The sequence below is a fragment of the Gracilinanus agilis genome, chromosome 3 (assembly GCF_016433145.1).
Source record: "Gracilinanus agilis isolate LMUSP501 chromosome 3, AgileGrace, whole genome shotgun sequence".
In the NCBI taxonomy this organism is placed as follows: domain Eukaryota; kingdom Metazoa; phylum Chordata; class Mammalia; order Didelphimorphia; family Didelphidae; genus Gracilinanus; species Gracilinanus agilis.
In genome coordinates, this window is record NC_058132.1 from 429,148,832 (window position 1) to 429,175,015 (window position 26,184).

At 32.4% G+C, this 26,184-nt stretch overlaps 1 protein-coding gene across 1 annotated transcript in view; it reads right to left on the reverse strand.

Annotated features, from left to right (window-relative positions):
* ROBO1 (roundabout guidance receptor 1) overlaps nt 1-26,184 on the reverse strand; it is a 1,014,586-nt gene that overhangs the window by 212,108 nt on the left and 776,294 nt on the right. The window contains exon 4 of the mRNA XM_044670323.1: nt 7,904-8,061. Coding sequence (XP_044526258.1) covers nt 7,904-8,061 — 158 coding nt within the window. The remainder of the gene's footprint in view (nt 1-7,903; nt 8,062-26,184) is intronic.

The window sequence follows — 26,184 nt, forward strand, 5'->3', positions numbered from 1 at the left end:
AATGACATCAGCAAGACAGTGTATGATAAACCCAAAGAGCCCAACTTTTGGGACATGAATCCACTATTTGACAAAAACTGCTGGGAAATTTGGAAAACAATATGGGAGAGATTAGGTTTAGATCAGCATCTCACACCCTACACCAAGATAAATTCAGAATGGGTGAATGGCCTGAATATATAGAGGGAAACTATAAACAAGTTAAGTGAACACAGAATAGTATACTTGTCAGATCTCTGGGAAAGGAAAGACTTTAAAACCAAGCAAGAGTTAGAGAAAATCACAAAATGTAAATTAAATGGTTTTGACTATATTAAACTAAAAAGTTTTTGTACAAACAAAAACAATGTAGTCAAAATCAGAAGGGAAACAACAAACCGGGAAAAAATCTTTATAACGAAAAACTCTGACAGGGGTCTAATTACTCAAATATACAAGGAGTTAAAGCAATTGTATAAAAAAATCAAGCCATTCCCCAATTGATAAATGGGCAAGAGACATGAATAGGCAATTTTCAGGTAAAGAAATCAAAAATATCAATAAGCACATGAGAAAGTGTTCTGAATCTCTAATAATTAGAGAAATGCAAATCAAAACAACTCTGAGGTATCACCTCACACCTAGCAGACTGGCTAAAATGAAAGAAGGGGAGAGTAATGAATGCTGGAGGGGATGTGGCAAAATTGGGACATTAATGCATTGCTGGTGGAGCTTTGAAGTGATCCAGCCATTCTGGCTGGCAATTTGGAACCATGCTCAAAGGGCTATAAAAGAATGCCTGCCCTTTGATCCAGCCATACCATTGCTGGGTTTGTACCCCAAAGAGATCATAGATAAACAGACTTGTAAGAAAATATGTATAGCTGAGCTTTTTGTGGTGGCAACAAATTGGAAAAGGAGGGGATGTCCTTCAATTGGGGAATGGCTGAACAAACTGTGGTATATGCGGGTGATGGAATACTATTGTGCCAAAAGGAATAATAAACTGGAGGAGTTCCAGGCGAACTGGAGAGACCCCAGGGAACTGATGCAGAGCGAAAGAAGCAGAGCCAGAAGAACATTGTACACAGAGACTGATACACTGTGGTAAAATTGAATGTAATGGACCTCTGTACCAGCAGCAATACAATGACCCAGGACAATTCTGAGGGATTTATGGTAAAGATGCTACCCACATTCAGAGGAAGGACTGCAGGAGAGGAAACATATTAGAAAAACAACTGCTTGAACGCAAGGGTCGGGGTGGACGTGATTGAGGGTGTCGACTCGAAACTACCACACCAATGCAACTACCAACAATTTGGAAATTGGTCTTGATCAAGGACACATGACAAAACTAGTAGAAATGCGCATCGGCCATGGGTGGGGGGAGCGCGGGGGCATGGGGGTGAAGGGGATAGGAGGAGCATGAATCAGGTAACCATGTTAAAAATGTATATTAATAAATGTTAAAAAAAAATTAAAAAAAAAAACAGATAAAGAAGGAAATTACATTTTGCTATAAGGTCCTATAAACAATGAGGTAATATTATTCCTCAACATTTATGTACCAAATGGTAGTGCATGTAGATTTCTAAAGGAAAAATTGAAGGAGCTGAAAAAGGAAATATATAGTAAGATAAAATTAGTGGGGGATATCAATTTTCCCTTTTCAGAACTAGAAAAATCAAACCAAAAAAACATTAAGAAAGAAGTAAGGGAAATTATTGAAATGCTAGAAAAAATTGAGTTGATAGATATCTGGTGAAAATTGAACAGGGATAGAAAATAATATCCTTTTTTTCTCAGTAGTACATGGTACATATACAAAGATCAAATATGTCCTACAGTATAGAAATATTGCAAACATATGAAGAACAGCAGAAATAATGAATGCAATTTTTTTAGATCATAACACAGTAAAAATTATAATTAACAATGGTCCATAGAATGGCAAATTTAAAGGTAACTGGAAACTGTGATATTGGAAATTTAGGGGTCCTTGAAGTAATTTTGAGGTCCCTGATCTAAACTTCCTGTAGACATTTAGGGCTCTTTCAAACTACATTTCCCATGATTCCTCTTGCATAATCACATAGACATGAAGTGTAATAATGTAGAGAGAAGAATAAAAAGGAAGTACCTGGAAGGGCACACTTCCCACCCCCCACACCCCACCCCCGCTGAAGCAGCATAGTGGAGGAGGTAAAGACAGGTTTTTCAAAATGACTCTTAGTATGGCATGTGGCTTCATCTTTAAAAGTTTAATATTTTTAAATCTATCCTTTTATATCCATTTTATTTCTTACAAAACTAAACAATGTAATTCTTCAAAACTTGTGGGTCAAAGAAGAAATCATAGAAACAATTAGAGACTTCATTAAAGAGAATGACAATGGGAAGACATCATATAAAAAACTATGGGATACAGCCAAAGCAGTACTCAGGAGAAAATTTATGTCCCTGAGTGCATATACCAACAAAATTGAGAGGGAGGAGATAAATGAATTGGACTTGAAACTTAAAAAATTAGAAAAACAAATTAAAAATCCCCAAGTAAAAACTAAATTGGAAATTCTAAAAATTAAAGGAGAAATTTATCAAATTCAAAGTAAAAGAATAAATGAACTAATAAATAAGACTAAGAACTGGTATTTTGAAAAAACAAGTAAAATGGATAAATTACTGGATAATCTATTTAAAAAAAAACAACAAAGAGTATCAAATTAACAGTATCAAACATGAAAAGGGTGATATAACCTCTAATGAAGAGAAAATTAAGGTAATTATTAAGAACTAATTTGCCCAATTATATGGCAATAAATATGACAATTAAGGTGAAATGGGTGAATATTTACAAAAATATAAACTGCCTAGACCAGTGATGGGCAAACTATTCCCTGCCTAATCACTACATCTGGATGTGGGGGCATAGTGATTAGGGAATTGCTTAAGGCAGTGACGGGCAAACTACAGCCTGGATCTGGCTCGCGGGGAATAGTCTGCCCATCACTGACCTAGACTAACAAAATTGAAATAGAACACTAAAATAATCCCATCTCAGAAAAGGAAATTGAACAAGCCATCATCTCTGTAGAGTAAGATAGAATTCTATATCCCATTGAGTATATTAATTTTATAATTAATTATAAAGTCATACACTTTATATTTTGCAATGTTCTCTATCTCTTGCATGGTCTTAAATGCCTTTCTTTCCAACAAATCTGACAGGTATACTATTTTATATTCACCTAATTTATTTATGATTTCACTCTTAATATTTTAGTCACTTACCAATTTTGAATTTTTCTGGTTAAGGTTGTATTTAGGATAACTCAGATGAAACCCAATAGCACAGCTTGATTTGAGAATAAGATTTGTTCCCCACCCCAGCTGAGCTAAGCTTCCTTTGAGAATTCTCTAGCTAAGTACAAAGGCCTTAGAAACCAGTTTCTAGCTGTCTGATGGCTGGAAGGGCCAGATGGATTCACAAGTGAATTCTATCAAACATTCAAAGAAAAATTAATCACAATACTATATAAAACTATTTGACAAAATGAGCAAAGAAGGAGTTTTACCAAATCCCTATTATGACACAAATCTGGTACTGATTCCAAAGCCAAACAAATCAAAAACAGAGAAAGAAAACTACAGACAAATCTCCTTAAAAAAACTTAAATACTGTAATAATAATTGAAATAGGTTTGACAAATGTAATAATTAAAAAATGATTGCTGTGGTCACTGTTTATAAAAAATAATTAACTTTTTAAGTCAAAATGACTGTTATCAACTTTTAATTTCAGCAATGCAGAGATAGTAAAGTGGGAAATACAGGAAAAAGGTAGAAAAAAAATCACCTAGCTACAAATACTCTAAGTCCTAATCCTAGACGTCCAGACCAGGAATGAGAAACTCAAAGCAAATTTCACCAGAATCCAATGTCCTAATCAGGAAGGTGAAACATGAAAGGCCATAGAAGGGCCATTCCTCAAAATTATAAACAGTATATATTTAAAACCATCAGCAATTATCATCTGCAATGGGGACAAATTAGAAGCCTTCCCAATAAGACAAGGAGTGAAGCAAGGATGCCCATTATCACCTCTATTATTGAATATTGTACTAGAAATGCTAGCAGTCTCAATTAGAGGGGAAAAATTGAAGGGATTAAAGTAGGCAATGAGGAGACTGAACTGATAGTCTTCTTTGCAGATGATATGATGGTATACTTAAAGAATTCCAGAAAATCAACTAAAAGGCTTGTGAAAATAATTAACAACTTTAGTAAAGTTGCAGGGGACCTATCAGACTACCAAAAAACTTTTTTATAGAATTAGAAAAAATAATAACAAAGTTCATCTGGAAGAACAAAAGATCAAGAATATCAAGGGAAATCTTCATTTTAAATATTTATTTAGACTTACAATACTTTAGGCAAGATTATTCAGGATTTCCTTCATCCTCTCTCCTACTCCCAATACCTACTCATCAATTTAGCTAATAAACCCAGTTTAATCTCTAAGCCTATAGTGATCTTTAAAAGAGAACTTACTTTGATGACATCATCTGTAATTGAGTAGTCAGATCCTGATAACATCTTAAACTGATCATAGCCAATTCGAGCTAGTGCTAACCTTATAAATATAACCAAAGGTTTCAGGAAATCAACATCCAACTTCCTGGTTACCTTCCAGCCAACTGACAGACAGAAACTGGTTTCTAAGGCCTTTGTACTTAGCTAGAGAATTCTCAAAGGAAGCTTAGCCCAGCTGGGGTGGGGAACAAATCTTATTCTCAAATCAAGCTATGTTATTGGGTTTCACCTGAGTTATCCTAAATACAACCTTAACCCCCTACTGGTCATAACAATACCAAGAAAAATTCAAAATTGGTAAATAACTAAAATATAAAGAGTGAAATCATAAATAAATTAGGTGAATATAAAATAGTATACCTGTCAGATTTGTTGGAAAGGAAGGCATTTAAGACCATGCAAGAGATAGAGAACATTGCAAAATATAAAGTGAATGACTTTGGTTATATCAAACAAAACCAATGCAACCAAAATTAGAAGGAAAGCAACAAGCTGGGAGAACATTTTTATGACAAAACTCTCTGACAAAGGTTTAATTTCCCAAATACATAAGGAACTAAGTAAAATTTACAAAAATTCAAGCCATTCTCCAATTGACAAATAGTCAAGTGACATGAATAGGCGGTTTTCACACAAAGAAATCAAAACTATCAATAAGCATAAATCTCTCCTGATTAGAGAAATGCCAAAATAAAACAATTCTCAGGTACCACCTTACACCTAGGAGACTGGCCAATATGGCAGAAAAAGAAAATAATAAATGTTGGAGGAGATGTGGCAAAATTGGGACACTAATGCATTGCTGATGGAGTTGTGAATTGGTCCAATCATTCTGGAGGATAATTTGGAATTATGCAAAAAGAGCATTAAAAGATTCCCTGTCCTTTGATCCAGTAATACCACTGGTGGCTTTGTATACCAAAGCGATAATAAGGAAAAAGACTTTTACAAAAATATTTATAGCCACACTCTTTGTGTTGGCAAAAAATTGGAAAATGAAGGGGTGACTCTCAATTGGAGAATGGCTGAACAAACTGTGGTGTCTGATGGTGATGGAATACAATTGTGCTGTAAAGATTGATGATCTGGAGGTTTTCCATATCAACAGGGATAACCTCAATGAACTGATCCAGAGTGAAATGAGCAGAACCAGAAGAACACTGTATAAAGAAAGTAAAACACTGTGAAACAATCAAATGTAATGGTCTTTGCTACTAATAGCAATGCAACAAGCCAGGACACTCCTGAAGAATTTGGAACTCTGTGGAATTGCTCATTGGGAAGGAAGAGGGGAAGGAAAGAAAATGAATCACATAAACATGGGAAAATATTTTAAAATAATAATAAAATAATAAAATTTAAGAAAAGCTAGAAATAAATTTATTAAAACAAGCTATCCACTTAAGTCATGCTAAATGTTATTTCTAAATGTAAATACTCATTTCAACAAATTAGAACGGTTTGAGACAAGGGACAAGTTTATCCTCAGGCTTTCATCAAGCCTGTAAGGAAGTATTTGGCCTAGCCCAGGTCTTTTTTAAACTCGAGCTTTCTTTCCTTTCACCTACATTATAAAGGAATTTTACTTTAAAGAAGACAAAGACGCCTGAGAGTCTCATGGACCTTGGCTTCCTTGAGGAAAATGCTACTTGATTTTTTTTTAAAAGTTCTTGTATTATGGCTTATTATAGAGTTTGAACAAATGTAAGAATTTTGAAATAATTTGCTTTAACACATCAAGGATATGTAATAAGAATGTTGTGGTATGTGGTTTCACTGGACATAGGACCCATTTGTCTTCATATAGGAAAGTTCATCATTGTAGGATATAATTAAGCAGTGGTAAACTGGGTGGTCAAAAATCCAAAAAGTCCAACAGCCTAAACTACATATGCCTGTGACTTTGCTTTTTTTTGTGATCAGGAATCTGTCAAGGAAGCCAAGGTCTATGAGGCTCTGGGGCTTATTTCATAAAAAAGAACTTAACGATAATTTCCTTATTAGTGAAATACAGCAAAAGTTTCCAAAATAGTTAAATAATCCGAAAAGTACAAATCTAAGTCACGAACTGTTTTTTAAGCCTCTTAGTAATACTAATAGAGCCCAATAATTTGTTTCTCATTCACATGAATGAAAGTCCAGGACTAAAGGCAGAAGAAGAGAATTCTGCAAAGGGGACAGAGAAATAGTGGGCAAATTTATGTAGAATTGTCTCCACTAGAATATAAGCTCCTTGTGGGCAAAGCATTTTTACTTTGCATCCCTATCACTTATTTAGCACAATTCTCCGTTATATAGATGGAGCTAAATAAAATTTGTTTGTTGATTAACTGAGTAATGTAAAAGTAAATCGTAGTACATAGAAATAATGGTATAATATTGTTCAGTAAGAAATGATGGCTAGAGAAATTTTTATGAAACCATGTTGCGGGAAAAATGATAGTACTATTAAAACAGAATTTAACTAGAATGAATTATAATGGCCAATGTATATTATGGATAACTGACAATAAAACACTTTTATTTAGAGAGTCTAGCAATGCAGAATGTGACACATACTTATGGATGTGGTTTACAGGTTGCTTGGTATTTTAGTTGTTAAAAAGAAGGTAAGAATATTTTGGTAAATGAGCGGTTAAATTTTTTTTTAACTACTGAGAATTAAAATTGGGAAAGTAGAATGTTACAGTGAAGAATGTGATATATTTGGAGACAAAGCAACTCTGTTCAAGTGCTAGCTGTTGCCACTTACTATTGTGGACTTTCAGGAGAGTCAACCTCTCCAAGATCTCATTTTCCTCATCTAAAAGTTAGTAGATAGTCCTTAGTTCCCAATTTAGCTGTCATTTCATGGTTCTCTGAATTTTGTTGGGGCAGTCCAGGAAAGAACTTTAATTTGACACAAAGAGATGTCTATGTACTTAGTTGGAATGTAACCCAACACTTTTTGTCAAACACAATAGATTTTTAAAACAAAAATTATCATTTTCATATATAATGACCAAACTAAATATTATTAAAAGTTTGATTTGTCTGTATTCATATAGCAGCATGAAGTAGTAGAAAGACTAACTTCTTTGAATCAGAGTTAAAAGCTTTTTTAAGTATCTACAGTACATAGTTATTATAAGAATCCCCTGCAGAAATAGTCTTTAATTATTATGTAAATTTCTAATATTCTGAAATCCTTAGAACATGTAAAAATCATTCTTTAGGAGAAATTGGACATAGCACAAAGATCTCCAAAATTAGTAGTTTTAGCCTTCATTTACTATTGTATTATTGGAAGCATATACAACTATGCTCTAATGACTATTTTAATACTTACAGTAATTCTTTCATCTCTATCATCCAATGATGATCCATCTTTTTTCCAAGAAATAGTGGGTTCTGGATGGCCTCGTGGAGGCTGGCATTCCATCACTGCTGGCTCTCCTACTGCCACCATTACATCTGAAGGGTTTTGCCTGAAGTCATCTCGTAGTACTTTTAAAGAAACAAATGTAGATCATTACTATCTATTATATTTCATATAGCAGATAATTATTTTTCACTTAGATTGACAGTTTTATTGGTTATCATTGGGCAAAACAACTTCAAATATTTGCTTTGATTTCATCTCCATTGGTACTGCATTCACTCTTGAAATAGCAAATGATTATAACAGGACTTACAAATCTTACTGAATTTTTGAGGCAAAATTTAGTCAGTAATCTGTTTCTTTATAAAAGGAATCTTATGTATATGAGATGATAATATTACATCTTCCTTAGATATTAAATTCATATTCATTACTCAGTGTTATCACATTCATATGAGTAAATCTTTAATAATCATTATTTATTAGACTAATTTTTATAATCTATAACCTATAAAAATTGGACTAGATGAAATTAACACATGCCTTAACAAATTCTAAAAATTAAAATTAAAAACAAAGACATGGAATTTTTTTTAAGTAACTTCACAAGAATATATATGAATGGGAAGATTCAAAGAACAAAATTGACATGACACTTTGTGTAAAGGCCACCTCTACAGATTACTCATAAGTTGTCAAACCTGGATGAGAGAAATTATTCTAGTATTACAGGAGGGTTGAACTGACAGAGAGACACAGAATTCTCTTGCAAATCAATGACAAAGCTTATTGATTTCAAGTAGCTATTTATATAGTTGGATCAGGCAGAGGGATTAGATCACACACAATGGAAGTCAATGATTAATAGGATGGAAACAATGGATTTAGATTGCTTAGGTGGCTTTGAAGAGTTTTCTATAGGTGGTAATTTAACATGTCAATATGTCAATGTATGACTCAGATTTTTATAGAATGCTGTATGTTCTTCTCTCAGAACTCCTACATCAGCAATTTCTTGGAAGAATATGCAATATTTGTTTTTCTCATACTAGGGAGCAGACTCCTTGCTTGCAGTTCCTAAGCTATGGTTGCCCAGACCTTGCAAACAGGGGTGCATTGGGCATTCTACAGCCTTGCTGGAATGGAAGCCCTTAATCTTATGCTGGTCCCAACAATTTTGGTGTATATAATTATTGACTTTCATAAAAATATATTAAAAAAAAAGAAATACCACATATTGAAAAAGCCATTTAATTTTTCTTTTTTTTTTCATTCTTCTATCTAAAGATGGTATGGAGACTGAAAGATTTATATCCCTGTTTACCCTGGAAAGTTGTATGAGTATGCATATGTTTTTCCATATTAAAATATTTACAAAATACACATTGTGAATAATTACCATGCTTATTTTATTATAACATCATTTGAAAGTAAAATAAATGAATGGGGGACCTGACAGAAAATCACTAGGTTAAGGTTTGAAGTTTGGACCAGTATTGAATCCGTTAGTAGTCAACCACAGGCTGTTGGTTGGACAATGCGATCAGGCTGCTATCTTGATGGTATAAATAATAAACTGGTTTATTTTACAAAACATAGGATGAGTAAGTAGACCAGCGAGATGGAGTCCCAAAATCTAATAAATTCTCATCTCCTCCTCCCAGCCTGAATTGCAAAGGTCTCTTTGGTCCCAACAAAGTTGGGTTACACTCACTGCGCTAACTTTCTACATAAAAATAAATATCTAGCTACCTAATCTTGACTAGCTGGTCCACTATTAAACAGAATCAGCATATAGTTTTGTCAGATAGAATGGATAGACGGCAAAGACCTGAGCCCAGATGGTCTGGCTCAGTTTTAAGATAGATATTTCAGGTCCTTGCAGCTCACACACAAAAGATGATCTGGATGAGAAAGGGTGTCACCGGTTTCAGGATCACAGAAGGTCTCTTTGATATCAGGAACTTCCAAGATGTCTCAGGAAACCTCAGTTACCTCCTATAGCCCAATACAAAATGGCCACAGGAAGTAACCCTCTGCTCTCCTCAGTGTCCAGAGATCAATGGACCCCCACAGAATCTGAGTGTCCCTTTTTAAGCATTCCTCCCATTCCAGAATGGGAGCCCATACAGTTCCATGTGTGTGCCAAACTGCTTTACAAAGTTTTTGCATGACCAGACCCTTTGAAAATCTCTCATTCCCTGTATTCTATTTCTCAAAAGCAAATTTAAAACATTTTTACTATTACACAAACTATTAGAATATTTATCAATTAAAATTGAAATTTCATCTAAACTAAAGGATTGAACAGCATGAAATATGATATTCAGGAAGGCAAAAGATTTGGGTTTACATCCCAGAGTCATCTATCCAGCAAAACTTAGTATATTCTTTCTGGGGAAAAAAATGGACATTCAAAAAAATAGCACATTTTCAAGCATTCCTAAAAAACAAATGTCGAGTCCAACTCATACATAAAATTCTTACATGGTTTTTAATCACCTGTGGAAAGAAGTTGGGCACTGGAAAGCTAAGTGTTAAGCTTATTTAGAAAGAATGAGACACAGAAGAATCAGAGAAACAAGAAACACAGAGACAAGACATAGCTTGGTGTCATCAGGTCAGCATGTTCAGGTTCTCCTCAGATGGTCAGAGACTGAGCTGAACTGTCTTTATTAAGGAAAGTAGCAAAGGGGGTTGTAGGATGTCAATGCAATACTCAGTACATCAGAAATTTTAACATGTTAATGACAAAGTGAAAAGAGCCAATAATAAGACAATAATAGATTATTGCCAGGTATCTGGAAGCTGGCATCAGGCTTATCTTAGGAAAGCAAATGTAGGTCTTTGACATTACAAAGCACCTTTAGAACTTGTCTGCTAGCCTTCAGGCTGCAGATCACAGAAAGGGCTTGATTTCTAAGTTACACAAAATTTAAAGATTAAGAAATCAATCATGTGAAATATTAGAAAAATATTCATAAGTCTTGTCCACTTTGCTCAGAATCAGCTTTTGAATGCATCTTTAATACTTTCAAAATTTGTTATTACTGAAACTCTACAATAAGTCAGACGTAAACAAAAAATTTATTGTTCAAACAGGAGACACAAGAGAAGCCTGAAAAGGTAAATAAGAAAGAGAAAATTTAAGGGACTCATTAAGGTCAAAGGGAAAAAGGATTGCAGTAATTCTCAAAAATTACTCTTAGTAGTACAGAAGATAGAAGGAATTTACTCAGAAAGTGGGTGGAGAAGTAAGCTGATTATGTTGATATGATGCATATGTAAATGTGATATGGAATGATTTGTATGTATGATATGATATCTATACATATGAATGATATACTAAAAAACTCAATCAAGGGCTGTGAGAGTTGCACTGAGAGAAAAGGGAAGGTAAAGATAGAATGGGGAAAATTATATAACATAAAAGAGGCATGAAAAATCATTATAGAGAGGGGAGAATGAGGGTGGTGACGGGCAATATTTAAACTTTACTCTCATCATAAAGGGCTCAGAGAGGGTAAAACAAATCTACTCAGTGGGGTAGAGAATTCTATCTTACCCCACCTGAGTATTAGGGGATTAAGACAAGATTGTTGTTTATAAGAAACACATTTGAGGCAGAGTGACATTGTTCCTCCTCTGCCTACTGCTTGCTAAAATCCTTTTCCTTGAGTTCCTAGTATGTGCCTTAAAGACAGCCTTACACTTTCTTAAATCTTATCCTATTTCTATCCTTTTCCCATTACAACATACACACAGATTCAAGGTAAAAGGCTAGGACGCAATTTATAATGCATCATCTAAAGTAACAAAAGCAGGAGTAGCAATCATGATGTCAGACAAAGACAAGGTAGAAATTGATCTGATTAAAAGGTATAAGGAAGGAAATTATATTATGTTAAAGGGTACTATAAGCAATGAAGTAATATCATTACTAAACATGTAGACACCAAATGGCATAGCATCTAGATTTCTAAAGGAAAAATTAAAGGAGCTCAAGGAGGAAATAGATAGTAAGACCATACTAATAGGGGATATCAATCTTCCCCTTTCAGAACTAGACAAATCAAATCAAAAAAGAAATAGAAAAGAAATCAGAGAAGTGATTGAAATTCTAGAAAAATTAGTCAATACATATCTGGAGAAAACTGAATAGGAATAAGAAGTAACATATGTTCTTCTCAGCAGTAGATGGTACATATACAAAGATCAACCATGTGCTACAGCATAGAAATATTGCAAACAAATGCAGAAAAGCAGAAATAATAACTAATACAACATTTTCAGATCATAATGTGAAAAAAACTATATCTAGAGTCAATGGAAAGACAAATTTAAAAGTAACTAGAAACTAAATAATCTAATTCTTCAAAACTGATTAGTCAAAAAATAAACATAAAAACAATTATGGACATACTTAAAGAGAATGACAATGAGAAGACATCATATCAAAATATATGGGATATAGCCAAAGCAGTACTCAGGGGGAAATTTATGACCCTAATTTCCTATACCAACAAAAATGAGAGAGAGGAGATCAATGATTGGGCTTGCAACTTAAAAAAATTAGAAAAATAACAAATTAAAAATTAAATTGGAAATCCTAAAAATTAAAGGAAAAATTAATCAAATTGAAAGTAAAAGAACTATTGAACTAATAAATAAGATTAAAAACTGGTTCTTTGAAAAAACAAATAATATAGATGAAGTACCAGCTAATTTAATATAAAAAAGATGAGATTAAAATTAAGAATATCAAAGATGAAAAGCGTGATATAACCTCAAATGAAAAATAAAGTAAGATAATTATTAAGAACTATTTTGCCCAATTATATAGCAATCAATAAGACAATCTATGTGAAATGGGTGAATATTTACAAAAATATAAATGGCCTAAACTAGGAAAAGAGGAAGTAGAATACTTAAATGATCCTATCTCAGAAAAAGAAATTGAACAAGCCATCAAGGAACATCCTAAGAAAAAATTTCCAAGGCCAGATAGATTCACAAGTAAATTCTGTCAAACATTTAAAGAACAACTAATCCCCAAACTATACAAATTATTTGACAAAAAAAAAGCAAAGGAATCTTACTAAATTATTTTTATGTCACAAATATAGTATTGATTCCAAAGCCAGGGAGACCAAAAACAGAAAAAAAGAAAACAACAGACCTATCTCCTTAATGAAAATAAATGCAAAAATCTTAAATAAAACACTAGTAAAAAGACTCTAGCAAATTGTCATTAGAATTATCCACTATGACTAGGTGGGATTTATACTAAGAATTCCAGGATGATTTAATATAAGGAAAACAATTCACATATTGACCATATCAATAATCAAATCAATGGAAATCACATGATTACCTCAATAGATGCAGAAAAAGCCTCTGACAGACTACAACACCCATTCCTATTGAAAAGACTAGAAAGTATAGGAATAGAAGGCCCTTCCTCAAAATAATAAACAGTATATACTTAAAAAACATCAGCAAGTAACATCTACAATGGGGACAAGTTAGAAGCCATCCCAATAAGATCAGGAATGAAGCAAGGATGCCCATTATCACCTCTATTATATAATATTATGCTAGAGATGCTAGCAGTAGCAATTAGAGAAGAAAAAAGAAATTGAAGGGATTAAAGTAGGCAATGAGGAAACTAAGCTCACTCTTTGCAGGTGAAATGATGGTAAACATAAAGAATCCTTGAAAATGAACTAAAAGATTAGTGGAAATAATTTAAAACTATAGCAAAGTTGCAGAGTACAAAATGAACTCACAAAAAATTATCACCTTTCAATAAATTTCCAACAAAATTCAGAAGCAAGAATTAGAAAGAGATACTCCATTTAAAATCACTTTAGACAATATAAAAAATTTAGGAATTTATCTACCAAGACAAACACAGGAATTATATGAACACAACTACAAAACACTTTTCACACAATTAAAATGAGATCTAAATAACAAGAAAGACATTAATTGCTTATGGGTAAGATGAGCTACATAATAAAAAATTATAATCTTACCCAAATTAATATACTTATTCAGGGCCATACCTATCAAACTACCAAGAAACTTGTTTATAGAATTAGAACAAATTATTACAAAGTTCAACTGGAAGAACGAAAGATCAAGAATATCAAGGGAAACATTTTTTAAATATGAAGGATGGGGCCTAAAAGTACCAGATATTAAAATGTACTATAAAGCAATGGTCATCAAAACAATATGACTAAGAGACAGAAGGGTAGATCAATGGTATAGACTAGGGGTAAATGACTTCAGCAAGCTAGTGTTCAATAAACCCAAGGTTCCTAACTTCCTGGGACAAGAACTACCCATTTGGAAAAAAAAAAAACTGCTGGGAAAATTGGAAAGCAGTATGGGAAAAATTAGGCAAGATAAATTCAAAATGGGTATATGACTTAAATATAAAGAGTGAAATCATAAATAAATTAGATGAACATAGAATAGTATTCCTGCAAGAGATAGAGAACATTGCAAAATGTAAATTAATGACTTTGGTTATAACAAATTAAAAGGGTTTGTACAAACAAAACCAAAGCAACCAAAATTAGAAGGAAAGCAAGAAACTGGGGAAAAATTTATATCAAAGCTCTCTGACAAAGGTTTAATTTCCCAAATATATAGGTAACTAAATCAAATTTACAAAATAATCAAACCATTCCTCAATCAACGAATGATCAAGGGATATGAAGAAATTAAAATTATCAATAAGCACATGAAAAAGTGTTCTAAATCCTTCCTGATTAGAAAAATGCAAATTAAAACAACTCTGAGGTGCCACCTCACACCTATCAGACTGGCCAATTAGGCATTAAAGGAAAGTGATAAATGTTGGAAGAGATGTGGCAAAATTGGTACACTAATACACTGCTGGTAGAGTGATGAATTAATCAAGCCATTCTGGAGGGAAATTTGGAATTATGTACAAAGGGCTTTAAAAGAGTGCCTGCCTTTTGATCCAGCCATACCACTGGTAGGTTTGTAAACCAAAGAGATAAGGAAGAAGTCTTGTACAAAAATATTTATAGCCATCCTGTTTTAGTGACAAAATATTTGGAAAATGAGGGGATATCCTATGGTGATGGATTACTATTGTGCTGAAAGGAATATTGAATTGGAGGAATTCCATGTGAACTGGAAAGACCTCCAGGAATTAATGCAGAGTAAAATGAGCAGAATCAGGAGAACACTGTACATAGAGACTGATACATTATGGCACAATTGTATGTAATGGACTTCACTACTATCCCTGGTGCAATGATGTAGGACAATTCTGAGGAACTTATGAGAAAGAACACTATCCACATCCAAAGAAAGAACTGTGGGAGTAGAAACATAGAAGAAAAATATATGATTGATCACTTGGTTCAATAGGGATATGATTAGGGTTTTAATGTTAAAATATCACTCTACTGCAAAAATTAATAACATGGAAATAGGTTTTAAACAATGACACATGTATAAACCCAATTGCTTTTCAGATCTGGGAGGGGGAAGTAAGAGTGGAGTGCAATCATGAATCATGTAAATATGGAAAAATATTCTAAATTCAAAAAAGAAAAAAAAGTAAATTTTATCAAGAAATTTTCCATGTTACAATGAGAACTATTTACTATGATGCTTTCCAGTGCAGGATTATTTTGAATATTGTACTGGTTAAGTGAGAAAAGGAAAAGAAAAAAATAGCATCAAAGAAATGTTAACAAACATAAATTCCATCAGCATTTTCCCTCCTCTAAAATCTCCACAATGATATAAACAGGTGGTAAGAATTATATAATACAAAAAGTTATAAGAATTGGAAGTTTCCTAAGAGGTAATCTAATCTGCTCTCCCACATTTTACAGATCAGAACAATGTAGGTTACTTAAGTAATGGGATTTGCCCATGATGACCCAAGTTCAAAGTGAAAGAGGCAGGCTCTTCTGATTACAAAATCAGTGATTAAAGTTGAGCTAGCTATTGTTGAAAATGAAAGAGAGAATTAAGAGAAATCAGGAGATAGATATCTTTTAAAATTAAGAAAATACACACAAAAAACATATATACATATATTGTATACATATACAAATATATATATGAGATAACCACTACAATTGGTCTCAGAGTCAGAATGTTACATAAATTTTCCCATAATTCAGTTCACATACCATTTTATAATATGTTTACAAATTAAAGTACCACAATATAAAGTACTACTGATTTTTAAAATTCTTAAATTTGAAGTTAAAAATCTCAAACAGGTTAGTATAATTTCCAAAATTATGTACTTTAACTGGTAATTCTTGCTTTTTCATACATTTGTGCTTTATAATTAAAGGTTAGCTATAAGTAGGTTGTGGGGGTCTTATTTTTTTTAAAAATGTCTTTTCATTTCATGTAATAAGATAAGTTGGGTCCAACGAAAGTATATAATGGCAGGGAAATAAAAAGTCCCCTCCTCTCCAAATAACAACACCACCACTTTGTTTTCTTGCACAAAACTATTTCTACTCCAAATGAAATATGATATAATACTGGCAAATTAACATTTCAAAGAAAATTAAAAACTTATTCTCGAGTTCATTATTGTATTTTAAGATGAAAAAATTAAAAACTAGCTTTGAGAAATGATTTTAGTTTCTAAAATTATATTATTATTTTACTAAAATTATATCATAAAGAAAGGATAGCTTAAAAGTTAAGGAAATTGAAAAGATCTAGATGAAATCTTTTTCATTTCTGAAATATCTTACAAACTTAAGATAGTATCAAAATGTTTTTAATCTTCCCTTTAGACCAATATCTTTCTAGTAAAAAATATTATTGGTATGATTTCTTAACTTGGACTGACATCATCTGCAAATTGATAGTAATAATATATAAAAAATAATAAAATACTTTAGGAAACCATAGGAATAACAAAATATTTTATGGCATATTTTTATTAAATGATTTTGTATTTTATATTATATAATTTAAAAAAACAAAATATCAGTCATTGAAAAAATATTTTTATTTCTGTGTTGAAGTATCCAAAGAGAGAGAGAGAATGGAGAGAGTTGAGTGGATAAAGAAGGCCAGCACCATTTCACTGAAAAAAATTGGGACCATTTTCAAACAGCTCCCTCTTCTCCTTTCTTTTTTCTATATGACAACCCTTTATAAATGCCTGAAAGACAGTCATCATATTCCCCATAAGTCTCATCTCCATGAAAAAATAACAACTATTTCTATAAATGATGCTTTTATCTGGTGATTACTAATCCTTCCACCATCCAGGTCACCATTCTCTTCTGGATATTAATCAATATCACTTCTAAATTAAACACATTATTCCCCAAACTGGACAATATAATTTAATTAAGGAAACTGACAATTAACTAAGGGCTACATAGTGTAATGGAAAGAAAAAGCTAGACCTGTAACTAGTGAGAGGCATCAGAATATTTCTGAATCACTGAAGAAACTGAGTTCTTGGAAGTTTACTTCCCCTGATACTGATACACATGGTTAATTAGGACCAGAAACAAGTTTTAAATGCCGGTCCTCTAACTCCCAGGACAGTTTTCTGGTTTTGGAAAGGCCATGCATTTACTTTCTAATTTAAAGTTGAATAACTTCATAGGCCTCCCACAATTATGTGATATTCTACTTATGCTTTATATGACATGCAACTTTTTTTATTTTTAAACTCTGAATTATACTTTGGTTAGTTTTCTGGCAGAAAATCTACTAGGCATTATTGCTTATTTACTTAAAAACAATCTGCTTCTAAAGTTCTGTTGCTGCATCAGTCCATCAAAAAAGAGGGTTGGTTTGTTCATTTAAATTATTACACCTGAAAAAAACTTTATTGGGCATGAAAATTTTACATGTCCTTTTACTAAATACATTCTAACATCAATTTTAAAAGGTAACATTTCATAGTTTAAGTTTGTGACAAAAATATGAAACAAAACATTAAATAATTCTAGTTTTTTTTAATTATTTAAATGGAAATGGTGACCAAAAGTCTGTGAGAAGATACATATGCTAATACAACTAATAGTGGATCTCTGAACTTTTTTATTATTTGAGAACACCCTCTGAGGCATACATGTTAACAACCTCAGGGTCACTCTCAGTTCCTCATTCTCGGCTAATTCATATATTGAATCTGTTATCAAGTCTTATAATTTCTTCCCTTGCAACATCTCTTATATAAGTTCCCAGTACCCTGATAGAGAATCTTATCCCCTCTTTATTGGACTACTAAAATAACCTTCTAATTGGTCTTTCTACTCCAAGTCAGCTTCTCCTCATTCTAAATCTTCCACTCAGCTGCCAATAAGAATTAAAAATACAAAGCTAACCAGGTCTAATAGTACCTCTCTACTCAATAAACATCACAGTGGCGTATTATTACCCTGTAGTATCAAATAATGCTTTGTATGGCATTTTAAGCATTTTCACAGACTGGTTTCTTATAATCTTTCAGTCTTCTTACGCTTTATTTCCATCTCTATGCACTCAGTGATCCAGTAATCCTGGCTTACTTTCTGTTCCTTTCACATGATACTTATCTCCCATTTTTTACCTTTATTTCAGCTATGCTGTAGGATTAAAATGTTCTCCCATGCCTCCATGCCTCCTTAAAGATTGTTAAAATTCCACTTTCTTCAGGAGGCCTTTCCCAACTCACTCCCCATTGCTTCTCTATAACATTATCTTTCCTTTACACTTTATACAGTGTGTATAAACTTGTATAAAATTATATTAACATATGTTTCTCACAATCAAATTATTTTCTGGAAAATCTGAATCATTGTTCTATTAATCCATTAAAAAATCTTTTATTTAAAAAAAAATTTAAACTCCTATCTTCTGTCTAAGAATCAATACTAAGTATTGGTTCCAAGACAGGAGGGTGCTAAGGGCTAGACATTTAAGGTTAAGTGATTTGCCAAGGTTTACAGAACAAAAAAAGTGTCTCAGGTCAAATTTGAACCCAGGACCTCCCATCTCCAGGCCTGGCTTTCTATCTACTGAAGCACCTAGCTGGCTGCATAAAGCATTTATCAAGTACTTATAATAAGCACTATACTAAGCATTCAGGATGCAAAGAGATGTTAAAAATAAACACCCTGGGCTATCCCTTCCAGGGGATTAAAGTGAGAAGCCCACCTACATAAATGCTTGTTGATGGGCTGATAGAACAAACTTTAATTGTGAGAAATATCACTATACTCCTTTACTTAGTGTTACTACAGCTTTGGCATTTATCCCAAGGAGTTCAATGACAAGAGAGAAATGACTCACATGTACCATACTTTTTTTTGTGGTAACAAAAAGCAGTTTTCCCCCCAATAGAAAGAGAAATGAATAAATAAATAAACAAATGTAATATCAATCACTACTCCATAAGAAATAAAAAATATAAGGAAATAAAGTAACCTTTCAGAAATTAATGTAGACAGAAAAAAGCAGAAGGAAGAATATATTATATACAATGACTACAATGAGGTGAAAGAAAATACCACTAATATACATCAGAATTAAAAGCAATATATAATGACTAATCTTGATTCCAAAGAACTGATTAGGAAAATATCCTCTAGGAAAGGGTGGTGGGAAGGAACTAGAGAGGCATAATTTTGCAAATGCTCCCAGATAGTTGATTTGGCATTTTGTTCTGCTGAACTACCTATATTTGGTATAAGAAGTTTGGAGTTGCAGAGAAATAAGACTGAAATATTATTCATTTCAAACAAAAATATATTAAAAAGGTTTTATGGGTTGCATAAAGACCTTGTATGAAGAACTTTTATAAAGTGGCTATCAAGAAAAGGGTAGAAATCATGAAAATAAGAGATAATAACATTTCCCTGGAGTAGATGTTTAAACATTATTAAAATATCAATTTTAAGTAAAAGGTCAAAAAAGGATCAAAATTTAGGAAATATATGTTTCTCCAGATCCAGTAAATAAATTAACCAATAAAGCATTTATTAAGCACTTATGATATGGGAGGCATTGTAATAAATAACTGAAGTTACAAAAGAAGGAAAAAAATCCTGGAAAAGTTTATTTGGTACAATCTAATAAGGAGGGGAAACAGGTATATAAATAGGCACATACATGATACTTTCAGAGATCAATATCACAAAAGCCCACAGAAGATATTAAGATAGAAAAAGTGGTGAATGTGTCAAAGGCAGCAAGAGAGATTAGGGAAAATGTAGACTGAGAAAATATTCATTATATTTGGCAACTGGTAATTCTGTTAGGCAATTTGATCATTAGCAATTTTAGAGAAAACATTTTCAACTGAATTATAAGGCCTGATTATATATGGCAGAGGATATAGTAGGGAGTGAGAATACAAGTAGAGGCAACAAATTTACATTTTTTTAAAGAAGTTTAGCTAAAATGTGGAAAAGAAATAAAGAAAACTGGGAATATCTATGCTCTACTATTAATTATCTTAAGGATGTAAAGGAAAATAAGGAAAAATGGAAGAAAAGGGAGGAGGTGTGAAGGGCAGAAGAAAGGAAGAAAGAGGAGAAAGAGGAAGAGGAGGAGGAGGAGCAGGAGAAGGACAAAGAAGAGGAGAAGAAGCTGTAGTCGAGGCAGTTTGCTGAAGAATATAGGATAGGATTTTTTTTGTTGTTGTTCTGAGTAAAAGTGTGTTCTGTTTTACTACATTATTATATAATTGCAGCCCAACTTATGTGGAAGTTAGACTTCAGAATACTTTTTTATTTAGATAGAATATGAAAATTTATCAATAAACTTGGGGAAAATGAGAGTCTAAGTGGTAAACAATAATAAATAGGAAGGTGGAGCCAAGATGGCAGAATAGAAGCTGTGAAAGCTCAAACCATTCTGAGAATACTTTCCAATCAACCCTAAAAGAATACTTCAAAATGAATACAGGTGTGGAGAACCAACAAAGCCATAGAGTGAAGAAACTTTTCTGAAGAAAATAATTTGAAAGGTAGGCAGAGAAGATCTGGTTCACTGGAGTGACAGGGGTGCAGAGTCCAAAGAAATTCCACAAAGCCTGCAGCAAAATAGCATCAAGGAGTACTGGAAAAAGCCAACACCAAGCTGCCCAAGCCCACATCTACTTTTACTGGTTCTGAACCTAAGTGCAAGCCAACTTTGAGAACCTGAGCCAAAAGCAAAGCATCCTCCACACACCCCTTAAAGTTCCAAACCCCAGCATAAACCTACAGTGAGGTAATGATAATTGCGAAAGTGAATGGGATGAACTCACCCAAAAAGTGGAAGCAGATAGCAAAATAGTTTTAAAACCAGAATCATATAATACACTGTTTACAAAAAAATACATCTGAAGCAGAATAAAGATAAGGAGCTACAGCAGAATTTATTGTGCTTCATCTGAAGTAAAAAAAAAAAACAAAGGAATAGCAATTATGATCTCAGACAAAGCTAAAGCAAAAATTGGTCTAATTAAAAGAAAAATGAAGTAAATTACATTTTGATAAGAGGTACTGTAGATAATGAAATATTACCAATACTAAACATATCTGTACCAAATGATATCATCTCCACATTTTTAAAGGAGAAATTAAATAAACTTCTGAAGGAAATAGTAAAAGTATAATAATGGAGAACTTAAATTTCTCCCTCTCAGATATTGATTAATCAAACCAAAAATACACAAGGAAGAAGTGAAGGAAGTGAATGAAATTTTACAAGAGTTGGATTTAATAAATCTATGGAGAAAGTTGAATGGGTATAGAAAGGAATATTCCTTCTTTTCATCAGTACATGGCACCTGTACAAAAACTGACCACTTTTAGGGCATAAAAACTTTTCAACCAAATGAAGAAAAGCAGAAATAATAAATGCATCCTTTTCTGATCATAATGCATTTAAATTATAATCAATAAGGATCCATGGAAAGACTATTCAAAAACTAATTAGAAACTAAATAATCTAATGATAAGATATGGTCAAAGAGTACATTATGGAAACAATAATTTCACTAAGGAGAATGAAAATGAGGAGACATCATTTCAAAACTTATAGTATATAGTCAAAGCAGTGTTTAAAGGAAAATTCATTTCTCTCAATGCTTATATCAATAAAATAGAGAAAATGCAAGTAGATTAATGGATTGGGCATGCAATTAAGAAGAAAACAAGAAAAAGAACAAATTTTAAAATTTCGATTTAAAAATTAAATTGGAAATCCTAAAAAATCAAAGTTAATAAAATTAAAAGTAAGAGAACCATTGAACTTATAAATAAGAATATGAGTTGTCATTTGGGAAAAAAAAAGAACCAAATAAAAAAGGTAAGGCATAGGTAAATTTGATTAAAAAGAATAAAATAAAATAACCAGTATCAAAAAAGAAAAGGGTGAATTACCACCAATAAAGGTAAAATTAAAGCAAACATTAGGAGTTATTTTGCTCAATTATAAAAAATAAATCTGATAATCTATGTGAAATTGATAAATATTTACAAAAACATAAACTACACAGATTAACAAAAGATGAAATAGAATACTTAAATAGCTGCATCTCAGAAAAAAATAATTGAACAAGCCATCAATGAAGCCTATGAGAAAATCCCTAGGGCCATATGGATTCACAATTGAATTTCATCAGAAATTTAAATAATAATTAATTTCAATACTATATAAACTATTTGGCAAAACAGGCAAAGAAAAAGTCCTACTAAATTATTTTTATGAAACAAATATGATACTAATAAAAGTCAGGAAGAACAAAAACAGAAAAAGAAAATTATAAGCCAATTTCATTATTGAATATAAATGCAAAATGTTTAAATAAAATACTAGCAAGGAGACTACAACAATATATCACAAGAATTATTCACAATAACCAGGTGGGATTTTTACCAGGAATGCAGAGTTGATTTAATATTAGGAAAACTTTCAGCATGATTGATTATCAAAATAATAGAAATCAAATGATTATCTCAATAGATGTATAAAAAGTCTTTGACAAAATATAACACCTATTCCTATTATAAACACTAGAAAGCACAGGAATAAAAGGGCCATTCCATAAAAAGATTAGCCACTATGACGATAAGAAAAATGATAACAGTTGTAGGGGGATGTAGCAAAATTAGGGCATTAATGCATTGTTGGTGAAGTTGTAAAATAATCCAACTTTCCTGAAGGCAATTTGGAACTATGCCCAAAGTGCTATAAACCTGTGCATTTCCTTTGATCTTGTAATCCCACTACTAGGTCTGTATCTGAAAGACATCATAAAAAAAAATGGAATGATCCTACTAGTACAAAAATATTCATAGTAGCTCTTTTTTGTGGAGACAAAGAATTGGAAATTAAGGGGATGTCCATTAATTGGGAAATGGCTGAACAAATTATGGTACAAGATGGTGATGGGATACTCTTTTACTATAAGAAATGATAAGCAGGTGATTTCAGAAAAAAGTTACAAAGACCTGTGTGAATCAATGCAGAGCAAAATAAACAGAACTGGGAGAACACTATACATAGGAACAGCAATATTGTATGGTGATTAATTGTGAAAGAATTATTGCTTATCATCTCTTAAGAGTGTTGGAGAGAAGGGAGCAAGGGAAACAATTTGAATCTTATGATTTCAGAAAATATATGTTGAAAATTGTTATTACATGTAATGGGGAAATTAAATATCTTAGAATTAAAAGAAACAATTAATAGCAAAAATGATAAAATTAATAAATAATAAATTGGGTAGATTGATTCCACTTCAGGCACTCACAGAGTTAATTATGTGTAAAACAAGGAAAAAGATTAAAAGGAGACATCAACTGACAGTATAGGATACAGATGGTAACAGAGTATGAAAATAGAAAAACCAAAGGAGTTAATGGATTATCTTGAATCACTTAGTATATGGAAAACTGGCCTGCCATAATCATTTCCTCAGGACAACATAGCTCAACATTAATATTCATAATTATGATAAGGCTACATCAATAAAAGATATTAAATTATATTAACTGTCCCAATTATAAAAAGGAGAGTGTTTCACATACTTTAAAAGTATTGTGTTCTCACTTTTACTTGTTCTCAAGGTATGATTATTATAATTATAAAAGAGAAAATGTTTTTCATATAAGATTTTAAGTATTTATTCCATGACTTGATATATAGCTTATCACTAAAAGAAAATTAACTTTCATTAATATTTTAATTATTTTTTGAATATTTGCTTCATCTGGTAGTCTTCAAGAAACATTAATTAGATTATTTATGATAGAATATAGTAATTTCCAAAATTAAACCTATAAAAGGTAGCAGCCTTATGCTTAATAATTTAAAATATATTGTTTATGGTAGACTGATCTATAATTAAGAGTATATGGCCAAAAGTTAGTGACTTCACTTCACAATGTACAATCACATTAATTCTAATATAACTTTAATAGAGCAAGTATTTTGTTCTCCTACATAAAATTAAGACAGTTCTACACATTTTTCTTAAGGACTATTGTGAAAGCTTTTATTTAATGTTTATATAGTCCTTAGCATTTATACAGTATATTACATTTGCAAAGGAATAGTTTTACTATTAGTCACTATGTAGAGAACTGCCAAATTTCTCAGCCGCCAGTACAAACGGAAAGTAATACAAAAAATTACACCAACGGAATGAGTGAATGCCAAAGTGAATAATATACTCAAGAGTAGACTACCATGTATAAAGAATGCAAAGTCAGTATTTCTGAATTTTAGCTCTCAAACTGCCATGGATTCGTGTGACCCCAAATAAGAAGACTGTGTACATACTGTACTTTCTAAAAAATAAAACAACTAGTCATTAACTTCATCTCTAATATTGGAGATGGATAAAACAAATGATGAAGGGGCCAATTTTCAATGATTTTAACTTTTCCATTCTCTACAGAGGTCTTCTACAACCTAAGATTGTAATGGGAACTCAGGTCTTAAAAAACAGAATAAAAGTATGTGAAATCACTCAATATATACAGTACAAGCCTGCAGAGAATATGATAGGACTATGATTATAGAAGTCAGTCATTCTGTGGAACCTGGAACGAGTCAGAATTAAAAATCCTGCCCCCTGTATGACATTATGGGCCAGACCCTTATGTGACACTATGGTGAAATAGAATTATCCACTGGAATCCCAACCTTGCAGAACCCCAGTCTCCAGGGATTGACCTTATCTACCCTGAAGACCTTCCCCTTCTCCCTTTGATCTCTTCCCCTCAGGAAATCACCTTATCTACCTTAGGACATTCCCCTTATCTACAAGATTTCCTAACCTAAGGACATTCCTCTACCCTGTTCCATTCTGACTACTACTCCATAAAAATTCTAGCCCAAGCCCAGCTCTGGGTCACTCACCAACTTTAGGTGGGAGACCCTAGCTCAAGCTAGACAATAAAGTCCCTTTGCATCTTGCATTGTTGGTTCAAGACTCATTTATTGGGATACCTCTCCGGGCATAACAATTCTAGGCATCATTTTTTTTTACATACATTGTCAAAATGAGATACTTTTAAAAAACAGATATAGTAAGAGCACTCAGCTATCCTTGATGAATACAAGTCAAAAAATATTCTAGGTGATCATTTTCTTTGGCAATGTCTTAGGTACTACTATAAATACCCACCCATTGAAGGTAATACTTTGTATAAAATTCTGCCTAAAGAAGACTTATATGTTATATATAATATACAGTAAATAGCAATGTAACTCCCACTTGGAGAGATTTCCTTCCTAAATAGAAGACAAGATATCTGTATTAAGAGTACCATATAATACTTATTTTCCTTGCTCAATTTGAATTAATTATTGTCTTTGAAGTTAGTTACAATCACTTGTAAACTTTTAGTTGGACTGTTAAAAACTCAAAAGATTTTTTTCCCTTCCCTGTCTTACTTTTACAAGAAGCCTAATTATAAGAATATAGTAGTTTCTTCTAAAGTCATTCCCAGGGAATTTATTACCACCTGTACTAAGGAGACTGCTCACCTAGAGATAACACACCTGCCTACCTAAATTACTGAATATGTGGTCATTCTTGAATTATGAGAAAACATAGGAATGTAGTATGAGTTCTCACTCAGACTATAGCTACCTATGCATAACCCTCCCCACCCAAGGTCTAATGTGTGGGAAGACTTACCAGCATTTCCTTTGCAAAACACAGAAGATACAAAGCCAAAAATGGAGATTACCTGCTTTCAAAGATTGTGTATTCTTTA